Genomic DNA, 18,578 nt, shown 5'->3' with positions numbered 1-18,578 from the left:
ATCCCTTTCTCTTTGACTGCTTCTGTGTCCTTTCTCCTTGTGGCAGAAGATTGTTGGTGAACAGGGTGCAAGCCTGTAGGAGGTAACTTCCCCCAGCCACATCTCTCTGGTCTTTAGAACGATAGTCAAGGAATGATAACCCTCTTTACCTGTTTGGTCTTGAAAGCCCTTACCAGAATGTGACAGAATTCGATGGGCAGGATGCGTGCGGCTCCAACAGCTGGACAGTGGTGGATATTGACCCGCCTACGAGGTCCAACGACCCCAAGTCACAGAACCATCCTGGGTGGCTGATGCGTGGTCTCAAGCCCTGGACCCAGTATGCCATCTTTGTCAAGACCCTGGTCACCTTTTCTGATGAACGCCGTACATACGGAGCCAAGAGTGACATCATCTATGTCCAGACAGACGCCACTAGTAAGCATTTCTTATCAATGTGAACTTATCCGTGAGCTCAGACATCTTGCCTTTCATATGAAATGTTTTTTTTTTCTGCATGGTCGTTGGCTTCTGAAAGAGCTGGGCCCTGAGATTTACAATTTCAGAAGATGAGGCAGTATCAACAAGACATTAGAAAGGAACATAAATTTCTTCTTACCATTATGGAAAATTTTCAAATATTTACAAAAGTAGGAAAAAATAGCCCTTCTCCCTATGTAATCATCTCTTAGCTTCAATAATTATCACTATTTTGCCAGTTTTTGTTTCATCTCTGCTTCTCTCCTCTTCTCCATTTTTTTGAAATTAAAATTTTTAATTGATTTATTTTTAATTGAAGGAAAATTGTTTTACAATGTTGGTTTCTGCCATACATCAAATGAATCAGCGATAGGTGTACCTATGTGCCCTCCCTCTTGGTCTTCCCTCCCACCTCCCACCCCATTCCATCCCCTAGGCTGTCACAGAGCACCAGTTTGAGCTCCTGGAATCTTACAGCCAATCCCCAGTGGCTATCTGTTTTGCATATGGTAATGTATATATTTCATGCTACTCTCGTGAATCATCCTCCCCTCCCTGTCTCTCCCTGGGTCCACAAGTCTGTTCCCGTGTCTGCATCTCCATTGCTGCCCTGCAAATAGGTCCATCGGTTCCATCTTTCTAGATTCCATATATATGCATTGATTATGATATTTGTCTTCTCTTTCTGACTTACTTCACTCTGTGTAATAGGCTCTAGGTTTGTTTGTTTTTTAATGCGGACCATTTTTAAAGTCTTTATTGAATTTGTTAGAATATTGCTTTGGCTTTATGTTTTGGTTTTTTGGCCACGAGGCATGTGGCATCTAAGCTCCCTGACCAGGGATCGAAGTGCACCTCCTGCCTTGCAAGACAAAGTTCTAACCACGGGACCACCAAGGAAATCTCTCCCACATCTCCATTTTTGGGGAGAGTAGGCCACTGGAGTGTTTTCTAGAGTGTGGGACCATGGACGCTGCTCAGAATACAACAATGCGCAGTACAGTACCCACAGCAGAGAATTATCCAGCCTCCCAAAATCAGCAGAGAGAAATCCCGTCCTATAGGGTAGAGCCCAAGCTTTATGAAGCAGCTCTTGTGACTACTGTCCTCTTGCCCTGTATCCTCCAGCAAAACCAAAGGACTTAGAGTTCCGGAAACTTGCAGCTTCCAGGCTTTTGTACACACTGTGTCTTGTCTGGAGACTCCTACCCCTACCCCTTGCTGACTCTCAGCCACCTCCATTCTCCAGGGGAAGCTTTTGTGGAGCCCAAAGTTGATGCCTTTGAGGGGATGTGAAATGGACGGCCAGCTCAGTGATAGGTTTGAACGGCATCCCACTGCTGAAATTTGCCCCATAACTGGGTTCAGTTTGGGGCTAATCAACCTGAAAATGTGACTTTATCTATTCCCACCACCCTCCTTTTCCCCACCACCTTTCCAGTGCCTGGAACAAAGAAAGCTTGCCTTTGCTTAGAGCTCTGTGAATGTTTGTTACAAAAATGGTGGAACATGGAAATCTACATAGTCTGTGGTTCTGCACGGATTGAAATTTTGTAACCCATGCTCGTATTAGGCAAGTGTTCCATATGTCCAGGTGTCTCCAGTTTCCTCTGATGTTAAGTAACACTGCAGAGAACATCCTCAGGATTTCTTTAACTTGGCTGTTCCCTCTCATGCCCACCTGACCTCTTGTACCCTCCCCCTCACAGTGGGTCTGTCTGTCTCCTTTCTCCTTGGCAGATCCTTCCGTCCCCCTGGATCCCATCTCAGTTTCTAATTCCTCGTCCCAGATTATTCTGAAGTGGAAGCCTCCCTCCGACCCCAACGGCAATATCACACACTACTTGGTGTTCTGGGAGAGGCAGGCGGAAGACAGTGAGCTGTATGAACTGGATTATTGCCTCAAAGGTGAGTGCAGACAGGGGTCAGGGAGGGGCTGGTTTTACACACCGGATCCACTATGCTCTTGTTTTCTGGGACACGTCTCTCCCCTCCCATTTCCAGCATGTGCTTGTGGGAGCACACACTCCATTCTATCTCAGATAAAAACACACACACGGGCATTCTTCAGAGATACCGAGGGTTCAGTTCCAGACTCCCGAAATGAAGCAAATATTGCAATAAATGAAGTCACATGAAGTTTTTGGTTTCCAGTGCCTATAAAAGTTATATTCACATACTATAGTCTATTAAGTGTGCAATAGCATTATGTTTAAGAAAAAATGTGCTTAAAATATACATGTGTGTGCGTGCTAAGTCACTTCAGTTGTGTCTGACTCTTTGCTACCCCAAATAGATAATCAACAAGGACCTACTGTATAGTACAGGGAACTCTACTCAATATCTTATAATCTATAATGGAAAATAATCTGAAAAAGGATATATGTATATATGACAGTTACTTTGCTGTACACCTGAAACTAACACAACATTATAAATCAATTCTATTTCAATAAAAATTTTAACAAGAAGAAATCGAGACTTAAAAAAAAACTGTGCACATACCTTAATTAAAGAATATTTTATTGCTTTAAAAACATGCCCAAACAATTACAACAGTAACATCTAAGATCACTGATCACAGATCATCATAGCAAGTAGAATAAAAACAAAGAAGTTTGATACATTGGGAAAATTACTGAAGCATGACATAGAGATACAAAGTGATCAAATACTGCTGGGAAAATGGTGCTAATAGTTTTGCTGGACTCGGGGTTCGCACAAACCTTCGATTTGTAAAAAACACAGTAAGGGGAGGTCTGTCTGCCCGTTCACATTTCTAAACATCACAGGGTGCAGACAAGCTCTGAAGACTCATGTTGAAACCAGACACTCCCCATGTCTTGGCATCATTGCGTTCTGGAATCTTCTCCTCTTCCCCTTCCTCGTCCACCTCCCCCTGGTGGGGATGTAGCTGTGTTAACCCATGCAAGACTTCTCTGCTAAGCTAGAAACACAACTAATGTGTGGAATGGTGATTGACAAAGTTAGGGGAGAATTTTGGTCCCTTATTTTTTAAATTTTTTATTGGCGTAGTTTATTTACAATGTTTTATTAGTTTCAGGTGTACAGCAAAGTGAGTCAGTTATACATATATCGACTTTTTTTGTCTCTAATTTTATTTTTATTTTTTACTTTTAATTTTTTTGGACACATGGCATTTGGGATCTTAACTCCCTGACCAGGGATCAAATCCACCCTACCCTGCATTGGAAAGGTCCTAACTGCTGGACCTCCAGGGAAGACCTGGCCCCTAAGTTTAGACCCTTAAGTTTTAAGGATTGGAGACAGCAAAGAGTCTCCAATCTCTTCCTCCCTAGGCTTTCCATTAAAAATGTATATGAATGACACATATTTTCCAGTCTTTAGTCTCGTTTACTTAATGGGCTTGCATCCATCTACAGAAAAAGGAAAAAATATTTGAAGCCTCAAATTGGTATGTATAAATTAGTCTTACATTATTTTAAAACTGGGTTGTAAAAAAGTCCATCAAACTGAAGAAACAGAAGTCTTTTCCCCCCTTTTAGTTGTTTTGTTTGAGTCTATATAAAAGATTCCCCCTGCCAATCCCTAGACTCTTTTGTTTATTATTTATTTAAAAAAAAATTATTGGAGTATGGTGGCGCTAGTGCTAAAGAATCTGCCTGCCAATGCAGGAGACACAAGAGACGGGGACTTGATCCCTGGGTTGGGAAGATCCTCTGGAGTAAGAAGTGGCAACCCTCTTCAGTGTTCTTGCCTGGAAAGATCCCATGGATGGAGGAAACTGGCGGGCTTCAGTCCATGGAGTCACAAAGAGACAGACACGACTGAGTGTTAAAAAAGTAGTTGACTTACAATTTAGTATTAGTTTTGGGTGTACAGCAAAGTGGTTCAATTATACACGTGCACAGATTCATTCTTTTCAAAAAATATTTATTTACTCGACTGCGCCGGGTCTTCGTTGTAGCATGTGGGATCTAGTTCCTTGACCAGCACTCAACCCCAGGCCTCCTGCACTGTGAGCTCAGAGTCTTAGCCACTGGACCACCAGGGAATTCCCTAGATTCATTCTTTCTCAGATTAATTTCTCACATAGGTCATTACAGAATATTGAGTAGGCAGTAGGTGCTGGTTGGTTACCTGTCTTATGTATGATCGTGTGTGTGTGTTCATCCCAAGCTCCTGATTTACCCTCTACTTGCTGTGTTGTTGCTTGTTGCTTTGTTGTTGCTCGCTAAGTCATGTCCAACTCTTTGCGACCCCACGGACTGCAGCATGCCAGGCTTCCCTGTCCTTCACTCTGTCCCCGAGTTTACTCAGATTCATGTCCATTGAGTCGGTGGTGCCATCCAGCCATCTCATCCTCTGTCACCCCTTTCTCCTCCTGCCCTCAATCTTTTCCAGCATCAGGGTCTTTTCCAATGAGTTGTCTCTTCACATCAGGTGGTGAAAGTATTGGAACGTCAGCTTCAGCATCAGTCCTTCCAGTGAACATTCAGGGTTGATTTCCTTAAGAATTAACTAGTTTGTGCTCCTTGCTGTCCAAGGGACCCTCGAGAGTTTTCTCCAGCACCACAATTCGAAAGCATCAATTCTTCGGTGCTCAGCCTTCTTTATAGTCCAATTCTCACATCCATACATGACTACTGGAAAAACCATAGCTTTGACTAGACAGACCTTTGTCGTCAAAGTGATGTCTCTGCTTTCTGCTCTGACTTTAGTTTCTTTTAGAGGTTGTGAGTTACTGGTATCCTCCTACCTTGGGGCAGCTGATGACATGTGACTGAGGTCGGGAGCCTAAGATTTTCTGTGCCCTGATGTAGGGCTTTGGGCAAGTCACCCAGCTTGTCACCGGCTGCCTCCTTTTGGGGAAAAGGGGCAGGAGGCCAGATGATCTCCGGGAGCTGTCCCAGCTCTAAGATCATGTGCTATATGTATGCCTGTGACCTCATCCCCCGCCTGAGCAGAGGGTTGCAAACGTGATTTATCTCCTCGGATGCTTTATATAACTCGAGAGCAAGCAAAGTCATGGGCTCAGCTGTGCACTCTTGGCCCTGCATTCGAGTAACCGAAACCACCAACTAGAACTGCCACCATCATCGGGGCAGGCAGTGTTTTCTTTCTTTTTTTTATTTTTTTAAGAGCAACAACTTTTATTCTGGAAGTCAGTCTGTCATTAGAAGGTGATGATTTGACATGATTTTATTTGTCATTTTGCCCAAAGTTGATAGAATTTAAAAAAATAAACTTACTAAGGACAGGTATTATCTGATTCCACTTACAGGAGGTCCCTGGAGGAGTCAGATCTATAGAGACAGGAAGCAGATGGTGGGGGCCAAGGGTGGAGGAGAGGATGGAGAGTCAGAGTTTCATGGGCACAGAGTTTCAGTTTGGGAAGATGAGAAAGTTCTCGAGATGGATGGTGGGGATGGTTGCACAATAATGTAAATATACTTAATGACACTGAATCACGATGCTTACAAATGAGTAAGACGGTAAATTTTGTGTTATGTGTATTTTGCCACAAAGAAAAAACCCAAGTACACACACAAATAAATAAACTTGATAACACACACAAAATAAATAATTTGCTAGCTGTGATCCATACTAGTTTCCTTTAGAATCAGAAGTGGTTTTTTTTTTTTGTTTTTTTTTTTCAGTTTTATTGAGAGATAATTGACAAGTAAAACTGTGTGTAAACTGTGATGACTTTTTGGGCATACACATTGGAAAAGAATTCCTCCCACCTAGTTAATACATCTATCACTTCACATATATATATATTTTTTTTTTTTTTGAAGAAATCTTTATTTACTTGGTTTTGGCTGTGCTGGGTCTTCATTGCTAGTCAAAGGCTTCCCTCTAGTTGCGGCAAATGGAGGCTACTCTTCTTTGCAGTGCACAGGCTTCTCACTGCGGTGGTTTCTCTTGTTGCAGAGCACCAGCTCCAGAGCGCAGGCTCAGTAGTTGCGGTGCATGGGCTTAGCTGCCCCGTGGCATGTGGAATCTTGCTAGGCCAGAGATTAAACCTGCGTGTACTGCTTTGGCAGGCAGATTCTTTACCACTGAGCCACCAGAGAAGTCCCCTCCTTTTTTAAATGAGAACTTTCAGCTTCTACTCTGATATTGAATTGTATATTTCAATTATACAGTACAGTCTCATCAACTATATGGTTTTTTAATTGTAAAACTTTCATAACGTAAAGTTGACCATTTGAACCACTTTTAAGTGCACAGCTCAGCGGCGTTAAGCACATTCACACTGTTGTGCAACCATCGCCACCATCATCTCCAGAACTTTCTCATCTCCCCAAACTGAAACTCTGTCCCTGTGAAACACTGGCTCCCCCACTCCCCACCTTTCCGCTTTGTCCCTGTGGATTCGACTAGATGTGTTACTGTACCTTACAGTCACAGAAACCCATGGGGCACCAAGTGGCATGCGCAAAGGGTGACAGGGGTCAGGAGCCCTGTCTGTGTCTGATCAAAAGTCCCTTCCTCCCCAGAAAAAAATCAGGAGCCCGCCCCCCCTCCCTTTACTAAGGAAATCCTAAGTTTATTTTCCGTCTATAACGCCATCAATAACCCCTCTAACAGCTAAAACCTACACAGGCTATTCTGTGTCTATTAATAAACGTTAAGAAGTATGTTTAAGGATTTCCAAAGCTTCCGAGTGGGTACTCAGCATTCACAGGAACATACTTAGAGCTCATGGTCTCCCGGAGCCATTAAAAGGGAGAGGAAGAGATGGAATTTCCCTTGCTCAATAGACACAAATAGGCACCCGGCATCAAGGGCATGGTTTTAAGCCTTTAAAGAGTAGCCTGCATCTTCTATGGGCTTCCCAGCTGGCTCAGCAGTAAAGAACCCGCCTGCCAATGCTGGAGATGGAAGATCCCCTGAAGGAGGCAATGGCGACCCACTTCAGTGTTCTTGCCTGGGAGAGCCTGTGGGTAGAGGAGCCAGTCGGGCTACAGTCCGTGGCATCACAGAGTCGGGCAAGACTGAGTGACTGACCATACACGCACAAGACGCGCGCGTGGATCATTCTTTTACTCACTTGGGGATGGCTTAGCATCACTTTCTCTGAGACACTCGCCCCGGAGACCCTCTGTCCTTTTCCCCTGCCATCTGACACGCAGCATGTGCCTTTCTTGGCTCACTGTATATTCCTCCCACTCCCGTGCACCTCAGCCACTGGAATGTTAAGCTCCCCAAGGGCAGGGACATGCACAGTTACCTTTGGCCTCCAGCCTTGTGGGGTTGTGGTGTCCGACAGTGTCTTGCTGCATGCTGACAGGCACCTTCTCTGTTGTCAGGACCCTCCCATGAAGGATCTTATTCTTCCCAGGAGAACTTGAACCCAGATCTCTGCACTGAGCTCTGTCCATGTGCCCAGCCACTTTGAGAAGGTCCCCTTTGCTCTGCATGTGTGTGTATATATGTGTGTGTAGGTGGTGGGGGGCGGGAGTGGGATGGGGACTTGAGCCCTGCTCTGCCTTTCCCTAGGGTTGAAGCTGCCCTCCCGGACCTGGTCTCCACCGTTCGAGTCGGAGGGGTCCCAGAAGCACAACCAGAGTGAGTATGAGGAGTCTGCTGGCGAATGCTGCTCCTGCCCGAAGACCGACTCTCAGATCCTCAAGGAGCTGGAGGAGTCCTCGTTCAGGAAAACGTTTGAAGATTACCTGCACAACGTGGTTTTCATCCCCAGGTCGGGATTTGTTATTGGCTTGGGGTCTCAGGTCTTTAGGGAACAAGACAAAATGCGGGCAGACGCAGAGGATAGGATAGGCTGAGTCCACGCTGAGCCACTTCCCTGGATGCAGGAAGAGATTTTGAGATTATAACAAGTGCCTTACCAGGAAGAGGAACCGCCCCCCATCCCCGCTCAAAAGGAGGAGTGTTTAAAAAATTCAGCCTTTGCTCTCTGATGTCTCATGAACCCAACCTCTGGTCTCAGTCTGAGTTCTGATGAATTCCATTAGATTATCGATGATTGATTATTAGTTAATTGATTGATTATAGATAATAAATTCAATTATTAGATTAGATGGTAGACAGCTGCATGCCCAGCCCAATGCTTGATTTATGGCTGAGTCTCAAGCTCAGTGCATTCCCTTTTTTTAATCTAAGGAAACTTCTCATCCTTCCAGAACTTTCCATGGCCTTGTCAAAACCCCAGAGACTTCACTATTTAAATATGTTTCCTTTAGTGAGTGAAGGGGAAGTAAACAGAGGGTCTGCAGTAAAAATGACTCTTGGTTTTTTCATACCTCTTTATCCTTCTTGCAAGCTGAGACACTTGGGTAGAAGGCAAGTTTCTGTGGGTCACAGGTTGTTCTACCTCTCTCGGTGCCTCAGTTTATCCATCTGAGGAATGGAGAGAAAAATGGTTCATATATTTTATGGCTGTGAGATTACATGAGTCTCACAGGGATTCTCAGCCTTGGTGCTGCTGACATTTGGAGCCAGCTCATTCTCTGGGGTGGGAGCATCCTGTGCAGGGTAGGATGTTGAGCTGCATCCCAGGCCTCCACCCACTAGATGGCAGTAGCACTGTCTGCATCTTAATAAGTTCATGAGTCCTTCTGGTAACCCACTGAAGCACTTGCCAACTCCCTTTTATGGGTCCAAAGCCTTCCCCCCCACCCCCCTGCCCCCGCCCCAACTCTGCCCAGGTTTACAAAGCAAATGTGCTGGGAGCTTTCAGTTGCCCCCACCCTCTCCACTCTTGACCCTTCCCGCTAACAGACTTCACCAGATGGCTGCCCAGAAGTGTCCGATACAACTGGTCATTTCCAAAGTGGATCAACCTCCCACCCCCAGAGGTTGCACTGAGATAAAACAAGGTTTGAAAGTGGGTCTCTTCAGAGGCTTAGCATTGCTCCTGCTAGAGGCTTCATTAGAACTGTCCATATATAACGTTTCTTTTCTCTTTCTTGCATTCTTATCTGACCCTGAGTCCAAAAGGGCACTAAATGGCACAGGCCAGGCGTGGAGGCAGTGATTGTTTCACCCATTAAAACTCCACTAGTCCTAAGGATAGTGGCCCAGTCAGTCATAAGGTTTAAAACTAGTTTGGGCTTCCCTGGTGGCCCAGTGATTAAGACTCTTCGCTTCCAATACAGGGAACACGAGTTCAGTCCCTGGTCAGGGAAGATCCCACATGCTGCATGCTTGTGTGCAGTCACTTCAGTCGTGTCCGACCCTTTGCGACCCCGTGGACTGTAGCCCAGCAGGCTCTTCTGTCCAGGGGATTCTCCAGGCTAGAGTACTGGAGTGGGTTGCCGTGCACTCCTCCAGGGGATCTTCCTCACCCAGGGATCGAACCTGCATCTCCTGCATTGTAGATGGATTCTTTAGCACTGAGCCACAGGGGAAGCCATGGCATGACCCCAAAGAAAAAAGTAGTGTTACGTTTGACGTCTCACGGGAATGCCAGGTGACCAGGTCTCGGGGGTGTTTTCTTGACTCCCTCCTCCCAACTGAAAGCTGTGTCCTACACACCTGCTGGGGAAGATGTGGTTCAAGTGATGGGAACAAGTGGCCCATGGTCTGGGGCAAGCGCCCTTGGGCTGCTGGCACAGAGTGTCAGAAGCAAGAGGTCTGTCTGAAGAAGTTCTGTCTGTCCTCAAAGCGGCTGGTTTTGTTTTCACAGAAAGTCATCTTCAGGCCCTGTTGCCGAGGACGCTAGGTACGACTCACCTGTGGGACGTCCGCGTGGCCCCTGGTGGCTGCACAGTGCAGGGCCAGTGGGCCCGCGGGGCAGGAAGCATGTTGAGCCCCTTTGAGATCCCCGGGGGCCTTCTGTGGTTTGATGCATGAATCGCGCTGTTCTGCCGAAAGGGGGCGCTTCACAAATTCACACTTTAAACGCCTTCACCCTGAAATGGAACCTGGGCATGATTGTGGGGAAGTAGAAATATACTAACTAACACACTCTTACTAAAACATAGACTCGAGGGTGTACTTCCTAGGGCGCTTCCAAGATGCTGCCCATTTTTCCTCCATGCCGTGACACATTTATTTATCAAGCCTACCGTTTGTGCAGAACTGCGCTGGGCACTCAGCCAGTTGAAACCACTTAGCAGCAGGTAGTGGAGAAAGCTGATCCGGGAGTGGAACGTTTTTATCTGGGGTGACTAGTGCGGGATGGCGGCAGGCCTGAGCACAGGTGTGCTGCATCCCTGCATCCGCCGAGGACAGTCAGGGATGCTCTCCTTTGACGTGTGTCTTAGAGGGTCAACTATGCTTCAATGTGAGGAAACCCTGGTGGCTCAGATGGTAAAGAATCCGCCTGCAATGCAGAAGATCCCGGGTTCGATTCCTGGGTCGGGAAGATTCCGCTGGAGAAGGGATAGGCTACCCACTCCAGGATTTATGGGCTTCCCTGGTAGCTCCGACGGTGAATAATCTGCCTACAGTGCGGGAGACCTGGGCTCAATCCCTGAGATAGGAAGATCCCCTGGAAAAGGGAATGGCTACCCACTCCAGTATTCTTGCCTGGAGAATCCCATGGACCGAGGAGCCTGCTGGGCCACAGTTCAAGGAGTTGCAAAGGATCAGACACAGCTGAGTGACTACAGCACGCCTCAATTTTTTAAAAAAAAAGAGAAGGACTGAAGGATGGGGGGGTGTCCTGGAGGAGAGGACAGGCAGAGAGAACGTGGCGAAAGGGAAGTCGGTGGAAAAAACCCTGGACTCTTGGGAAGAACAGGAGGGGAGACTGGAAAGGCAGGGAAGAGAGCTACGAGGAACGACTTTCTTCTGCCAAGGGAGGGTTTATTTATTTTCAGGAATGTTCGGTCCCAGTCTGCCCTCTAGTGGCCATTTGGAATATAATCTGTAGTAAAGAAAGATCTGGGCTTCCCTGGTGGCTCAGATGGTAAAGAATCCGTCTGCGATGCGGGAGACCCAGGTTCGATCCCTGGGTGGGGAAGATCCCTTGGCGCAAGAAATGACAACCCACTCCAGTATTCTTGCCTGGAAAATCCCGTGGACAGAGGAGCCTGGCAGGCCACCGTTGATGGAGTTGCAAAGAGTCAGACACGACTGTAGCACAATGGCTCAGCAGCTAAAGAATCCACCCGCAATGCGGGAGACAGGAGGTGAGGGTTCCATTCCTGGGAGAGGAAGATCCCCTGCAGCAGGAAATAGCAACCCACTCTGGTATTCTTGCCTGGAAAATCCCACAGACTGGAGCCTGGAGGGCTAGAATTCCAACGGGTCTGAAGAATCAGACACGCCTGAGTGTTCAAGGCAGACACCCACACACACCCACACACAAAGATCTAGAAATGTGAGACCTTGATCCAATCATGGGGATCTTCTGGGACCACGTGGTGGTCTTGTCCTATTGGATATAGTCCTTTTGGTGTATGCATATTTGGCCTGTTAGAGGCCACTTATGTTTCTTTTTGATTAGATAATCAACTTTCAGTAGTTATTCGTGAGACCCTGGGGTCTCCATCGTTTCTGGAAGGCTCGTCTGTGCTTGTATAGAAATGTTTTGAGTCTTGCCAGCATGGGTGTAGCTTTGGCTTACTAGCTTTGATTTCCATTCAGGAAAGTCAATGGTCTTTTCAGACAAAAGGACCACAAAGAAAATCTTAGTGAGTACCCCCAAAGTAACGTTTGTGTTTGCTGATGACAACACAACAAAAACTAAAGGGAAACTTCAAGAGCTCGAACCAAAAACTGTACTTCCTGGTGATTAAAAGTGGATCACTTAGACTTCTATTGGGTGGAAGTTGAAATGGAAATTTTCATTAAAATCCATGTGGAGGGACTCCCTTGGTGGTCTAGTGGTTAAGAGTCCATGCTTCCAATGCAGGGAGACCTGGGTTTGATCCCTGATCTCAGAGCTAGGATCCCATGCATGCTGCATGGTGCAGCCAAAAAAAAAAAAAAGATCCATTTGGAAAATATCAGGGACATGACCGCCACATACCTTCACTCGTAGAAGGCTGCCAAACCTGGACTTTGTTGTAAATCAGTAGACTTAAATGATTTTTTGTAAATTAAGGAAAAACTATAAAATGTAAAATATCATGTGTTAGGGAGGGAGGGAAAATTAATATCACTAAATTTGTGGTAAATTCTCTGAATAACCATGAGCTCTTCAATTTGAAACTTTCAGAGAGGTGAAAATTTTAACTTGTCTAAGCTAATTCAGAAAGCAGCAGAAAGATTAACTATCCTAATGACCTTGGGAAAAGACTGGAAAAAAAAAGTATCAGTGAATTTCTTCACAAAAAGGCCCCAGGTTTGGAGAGTTTTATGGATGCGTTCTTTCACACTCTCAAAGAGAAACTATTTTCAGAAACTTTTTCAGAGCACAGAAATATATGGAAATCTTCCCAATTCATTTTGTAAAACAACATCTCTTAGCAGAACCTGATGAAGATTCTACATTGAAAGAAAACCCCAGGACCAACTAATATGGGATTTTAGATCCAAATGTCCTTAACAAAGCACTGTGCTGGCAATACCATCAATCTCATAAGTTCAAGGATGGTTCAAGATCAGGTGTTCTGATAGTAGAATCTAATTCATCAAGAGATTCAATAAGGAAAGTCATAATAATCTCATTAAATAACATTTATTAGAAATTATGGGGGGGGGGGTTTCCCTGGGGGTCCAGTGGTTACGATCCTGTGCTTCCACTGCAGGTGATGTGGCTTCAATCCCTGGCTGGGGAACTAAGATTCTTTAAATTACTGACCTAAAGAAGCTGGAATCAAGACTGCTGGGAGAAATATCAATAACCTTAGATATGCAAATGACACCACCCTTATGGCAGAAAGTGAAGAAGAACTAAAGAGCCTCTTGATGAAAGTGAAAGAGGAGAGTGAAAAAGTTGGTTTAAAACTCAACATTCAGAAAACTAAGATCATGGCATCTGGTCCCATCACTTCATGGCAAATAGATGGGGAAACAATGGAAACAGTGAGAGACTTTATTTTGGGGCTCCAAAGTCACTGCCGATGGTGACTGCAGTCATTAAATTAAAAGATGCTTGCTCCTTGAAAGAAACGCTATGACCAACCTAGGCAGCATATTAAAAAGCAGAGACATTGCTTTGCCCACAAAGGTCCATCTAGTCAAAGCTATGGTTTTTCCAGTAGTCATTCATGGATGTGAGAGTTGGACTATAAAGAAAGCTTAGCACCGAAGAATTGATGCCTTTGAACTGTGGTGTTGGAGAAGACTGTTGAGAGTCCCTTGGACAGCAAGGAGATCCAACCAGGCCATTCTAAAGGAAGTCAACCCTGACTATTCATTGGAAGCACTGATGCTAAAGCTGAAACTCCAGTACTTTGGCCACCTGTTGCAAAGAGTAAACTCATTGGAAAAGACCCTGATGCTGGGAAAGATTGAGGGCAGGAGGAGAAGGGGACTACAGAGGATGAGATGGTTGGATGGTATCACTGACCATTGAGTTTGAGTAAGTTCCAGGCGTTGGTGATGGACGGGAAAGCCTGGCGTGCTGCAGTCCATGGGGTCTCAAAGAGCCAGACATGACTGAGTGACTGAACTGAACCGGACTTAAAGAAAGGCGGTTTGGGAAAAGGCCTTTTATAAAGCTAGGACTAGAAAACTTCTGCAACAAGATAAATATTATTTAGATGAAACCAACATCCAAAGTAACATTTTTCTTAAAACTATTCCTGTTTACTTTGAAAGGAAGCCAATCTCATCATAACTAATTAACAATTCTCCTAGTATCTAGAAGGCAGTGGCAACCCACTCCAGTACTTTTGCCTGGAAAATCCCGTGGATGGAGGAGCCTGGTGGGCTGTAGTCCATGGGGTCGCTAAGAGTTGGACATGACTGAGCGACTTTACTTTCACTTTTCACTTTCCTGCGTTGGTGAAGGAAATGGCAACCCACTCCAGTGTTCTTGCCTGGAGAATCCCAGGAACAAGGGAGCCTGGTGGGCTGCCATCTATGGGGTCACACAGAGTCGGACACGACTGAAGCGACTTAGCAGCAGTAACAGCAGCCAATGCAGTAATGCAGAAATGAGAATTGGAATCGATTGTAAGGAATGTTTTGTGGGAAACAAAGTGAAAGTGAAGCCGCTCAGTCATGTCTGACTCTTTGCAACCCCGTGGACCATAGCCCACCAGGCTCCTCCATCCATGGGATTCTCCAGGCAAGAGTACTGGAGTGGGTTGCCATTTCCTTCTCCAGTGGGAAACAAAAGCATTGACATTTTCAGGTATTCTGATTCAAGAGTAGACAGACTGCCTGTTTTTGTCAACAAGTTTTATTGGAATGTAGCCACGCCCACTTGTGTACATCGTGTCTCTGGCTGTTTTCAAGCTGCCATGGCTTGAAAGGCATTGCAAGTTGAACAGCTGTGACAAAAAAAAACACGTCTGGCAAAACCCAAAATATTTACTATCTAGCATTTATGTGACAAGTTTACTGACCCTTTATCCAAGAGTATTCCTTGAAAACCTGAGAAAATCAACCCTGAAACTCTTAGAATGAGAGTTTCAGAAAGTAGGTACAATATAAATAAACAAATAGGCAGCAGATATATCTGTGTGCTAAGCTGCTTCAGTCGTGTCTAACTCTTTGGGATCCTATGGACTGTAGCCTGCCAATCCCCTCTGTCCATGGGATTCTCCAGGCAAGAATCCTGGGGTCAGTTGCCATGCCCTCCTCCGAGGGATCTTCCCGACTCAGGGATCGAACCCACGTCTCATCTCCTGCATTGACAGGCGGGTTTTCTTTTTTTTTACCACTATCGCCACCTGGGAAGCCTCTTTATGGGTGTGACCACAAGTCAGTTTAAAGGGTCTGGAGGGTAGCAATTTAGCCATAGGTATGAAGAGGCATAATCTAATAATTTCTTAGAACCTACTTTTAGGAACTAATGAGACACTTGGACAATGATCACAGTAATATTTATAATAGCAAAAAAAATTGGGAATATGCTTATATTTTAAAAATTGGAGGATGACTAAGTAAATTATGGTTCTTGCATTAAATGGAATATTCTACAGGTTTCCAAGTTTTCTGCAATGAGCATGTGGCACTTTCATAACAAGGAGGGAATATCTTCAAGTTGAAGAAGAAGAAAAAAAAAAGTAAATTCCATCCTATTTGAGACATTATGTTTTCAGGAAAATATTTGAGATTGCTTCTAATACAAGTGAGCCAAGTGGATTATAGAACTAACTTGATTCCCCCATTATACCCATATGTAGCATTCACAGAAAAAATAATTGCCTAACGGACATAGCAGTCAGTGGAATGCTAAGGAATTCAAATTTTCTTTATACCTTTCTTTTTGGATTTAAAATTATTTAGGCTATTAACATTTTTCTTCGTATATCTTTTAATGGGGAGAAAATGTGCCGACCTCATAGGCAATTTTGGGAGTTACCCTTAGTAACCTGAATGTTAAGATATTTTTTTTACCAAGGATTGAAGTTTAATCACTTAGATTATGCCTTTGTCCTAAAGGGTCCTAAGAATAAGAAGATGTATTTCTCCTGGTTAAACTGGTGATGGTGTCAAGTAGCTTGAATCATTTGGCAGGGCTAGACTCTTACACACTTTTGGCATCTCATTTTTGACACTGACTCTGGCTGGACTATTCATCTGCAAAATGAAAATCTGAAATTAAGCATGTTGAGGGGAATATTGGTGTGTCTACTATGGGTGGTCCCAGAGCCTCCCCACTCCTCTCTTGGGGTGAGCTTGCCTGACATGATGCCTAGGAGGGCATCTTCTTTAAAAGCAACTCTGGGTTATCATTCCTGGAAATTTACATTGTAATCTACATGCTCCTCCCCTTGAATCTCACTGCATCTCAGTCTTTGGTTTTAAACCTTTTATTCTCCAGTAGCATTTTCTCAAAGATGGTGATTGTATGACCAGGTGTGTCCTCCTGTCATGACAGGCCTTCGAGGAAACGCAGAGCCCTTGGTGACGTGGGGAATGTGACAGCAGCCGTGCCCACTGTTCTGGGGTTCCCCAATAGCTCCTCCACCAGCACACCCACGAGCTCAGAGGAGCACAGACCCTTCGAGAAAGTGGTGAACAAGGAGTCGCTGGTCATCTCCGGCCTGCGTCACTTTACTGGGTATCGCATCGAGCTTCAGGCTTGCAACCAAGATTCCCCCGAGGAGAGGTGTAGCGTGGCTGCCTATGTCAGCGCCAGGACCATGCCTGAAGGTAGGTCGACTCGTCACAGAGCCAAGGGACACAGGCTAACCAAGGAAGCTCTCCGCTCTCCAGGCAGCATACGTGAGACTTTATTTGCCTTCATCGTGTTTCATTTTCCCCTGAGATGCAGTGGACATAATACATTTTGTAAATTTCAGGTGTACAATGTGTTGGCTCGCTCCATTATACGTTGCAAAATCTTTACCACAATAGCATTAGCTAACGACAAATTTCGGATCTACTCTCTTAGCAGCTTTCAAGTATAAAACACAGCATTATTAACTTTGTGCTTCCCTGGTGGCTCAGACCGTAAAGAATCTGCTTGCAGTTCAAGAGACCTGGGTTTGATCCCTGGGTTGGGAAGATCCCCTGAAGAAGGGACTGGCAACCCACTCCAGTATTCTTGCCTGGAGAATTCCATGGACAGAGGAGCCTGGTGGGCTACAGCTCATGGGGTCGCAAAAGAGTCACACACATACACTGTTAACTACAATCATCTTTCTAGTTGTTGTTTAGTTGCTAAGTTGTGTCTGACTCTTTTTCTGTATGTGAGTCATAAGAAAAATAAAGTGAAATTAAGAAATACAAACCTAACCAACAGTATGTATGATAGATCAATAGACATGTAAATAGATAGATAGATGGATAGACAGAAATAAATATGTAAAGAATTCCATGAGAATGTCCAGTCCCCAATAAGGGAAACCGAACACAGTTACACAACCAATTTAAGGTCGCTCAGCTGCTCAGTGGTGGAGGTGGGGTTTGATCCAGGGATCCAGTCCCCAACACTAATCACTACTCCTTACAGCCAAGGCAGATGATATTGTCGGCCCCGTGACCCATGAAATCTTCGAGAACAACGTCGTTCACTTGATGTGGCAGGAGCCCAAGGAACCCAACGGTCTGATTGTGCTGTATGAAGTGAGTTACCGACGATACGGCGAGGAGGTAAGATCCGTGATGCCTGGGGATGTGCCTTCAAGGCTGTTATGGGTACCTCCTTCCTTTTCGTGAATTCTGGCTCCTTGCTTCTCTCATTAGATACTTTGTCATGAAGGCTCAAAGCCTTGATATATGACTTTCCAGGGAGATAGATCAGATCCAACATCTTATTGTAGCTAAACTCTCCCTAGGATTGTATGCCCCATGCATGCTAAATGCTTTGTACATGATATCTCGTTTATCCAGTTTTACCACATCTAACATGTGATAAGAAGCCCTGTTATTCTCACAGACTGCTCAGAAAGAAAAATGTGCTGCCCATTCTAACTGTAAGATGCATTCAGATTTCAGAAATGTCAAATGTAGAAATAATATGTCTCTTGGGATCAATGAAGTACAATAAATCCTCAGAAAATCCAATGATCTTGGTACTGACTGAGGCATCCAGAATTTAAATTGCGTCCAAGGTTTATAAGAATAGAATCAGGATTTGAACCCAGGGCTATCTGATGTTGTAATCCCGGGGTTGGCAATTCTTTCTGTAAGCGTCCAGATCCAAAACATGTTTGGCTTTGTGGTCAGATGGTGTCTGCAGCTACTCAATTCTGCCTTTGCGTTGTGAAAGCCACGTGTAGATAATATGTGAATGAAGAGGTATGGTTGTGTGCCATTAAAACTTTATTTGCAAAAACAGGTACCAAGCAGGCTGGCTTTGCTGGCCCCCATTCTAAGCTAGTAACCACTGTGGGGCAAGTCTCTATCCTCTGATATGGCTTGTTGTCTGCCTTGTGGCTCCGTGGTAAAGAATCCTCCTGCCGATGTAGAAGACACAGGAGATGCAGGCTTGATCCCTGGGTCTGGAAGGCTTCCCTGGAGGAGGACATGGTAACCCACTCCGGGATTCTTGCCTGGAGAATCCCATGGACAGAGGAGTCTGGCAGGCTACAGTCCACGGGGTGGCAAAGAGCCAGACATGCCTGAGCGACTGAGCACACACACAGCCCAGA

The 18,578-nt window shown here is 45.1% G+C and overlaps 1 protein-coding gene across 4 annotated transcripts in view; it reads left to right on the top strand.

Annotated features, from left to right (window-relative positions):
* The window catches only part of INSR (insulin receptor), a 147,607-nt gene that overhangs the window by 101,624 nt on the left and 27,405 nt on the right, over nucleotides 1–18,578 (top strand). For 2 of the 4 annotated variants that reach the window (XM_052642521.1, XM_052642520.1), the window contains exons 8-13: nucleotides 167–417; nucleotides 2,200–2,367; nucleotides 7,951–8,152; nucleotides 10,100–10,135; nucleotides 16,361–16,635; nucleotides 17,438–17,577. In XM_052642521.1, coding sequence (XP_052498481.1) covers nucleotides 167–417; nucleotides 2,200–2,367; nucleotides 7,951–8,152; nucleotides 10,100–10,135; nucleotides 16,361–16,635; nucleotides 17,438–17,577 — 1,072 coding nt within the window. The remainder of the gene's footprint in view (nucleotides 1–166; nucleotides 418–2,199; nucleotides 2,368–7,950; nucleotides 8,153–10,099; nucleotides 10,136–16,360; nucleotides 16,636–17,437; nucleotides 17,578–18,578) is intronic. The other 2 variants (XM_052642523.1, XM_052642522.1) reach the window with 1 other exon arrangement.

This window comes from Budorcas taxicolor, chromosome 7, assembly GCF_023091745.1.
Source record: "Budorcas taxicolor isolate Tak-1 chromosome 7, Takin1.1, whole genome shotgun sequence".
NCBI lineage: Eukaryota > Metazoa > Chordata > Mammalia > Artiodactyla > Bovidae > Budorcas > Budorcas taxicolor.
The sequence above is the reverse complement of the archived record's forward strand: the minus strand, read 5'-3'. Positions and strand labels throughout refer to the sequence as shown.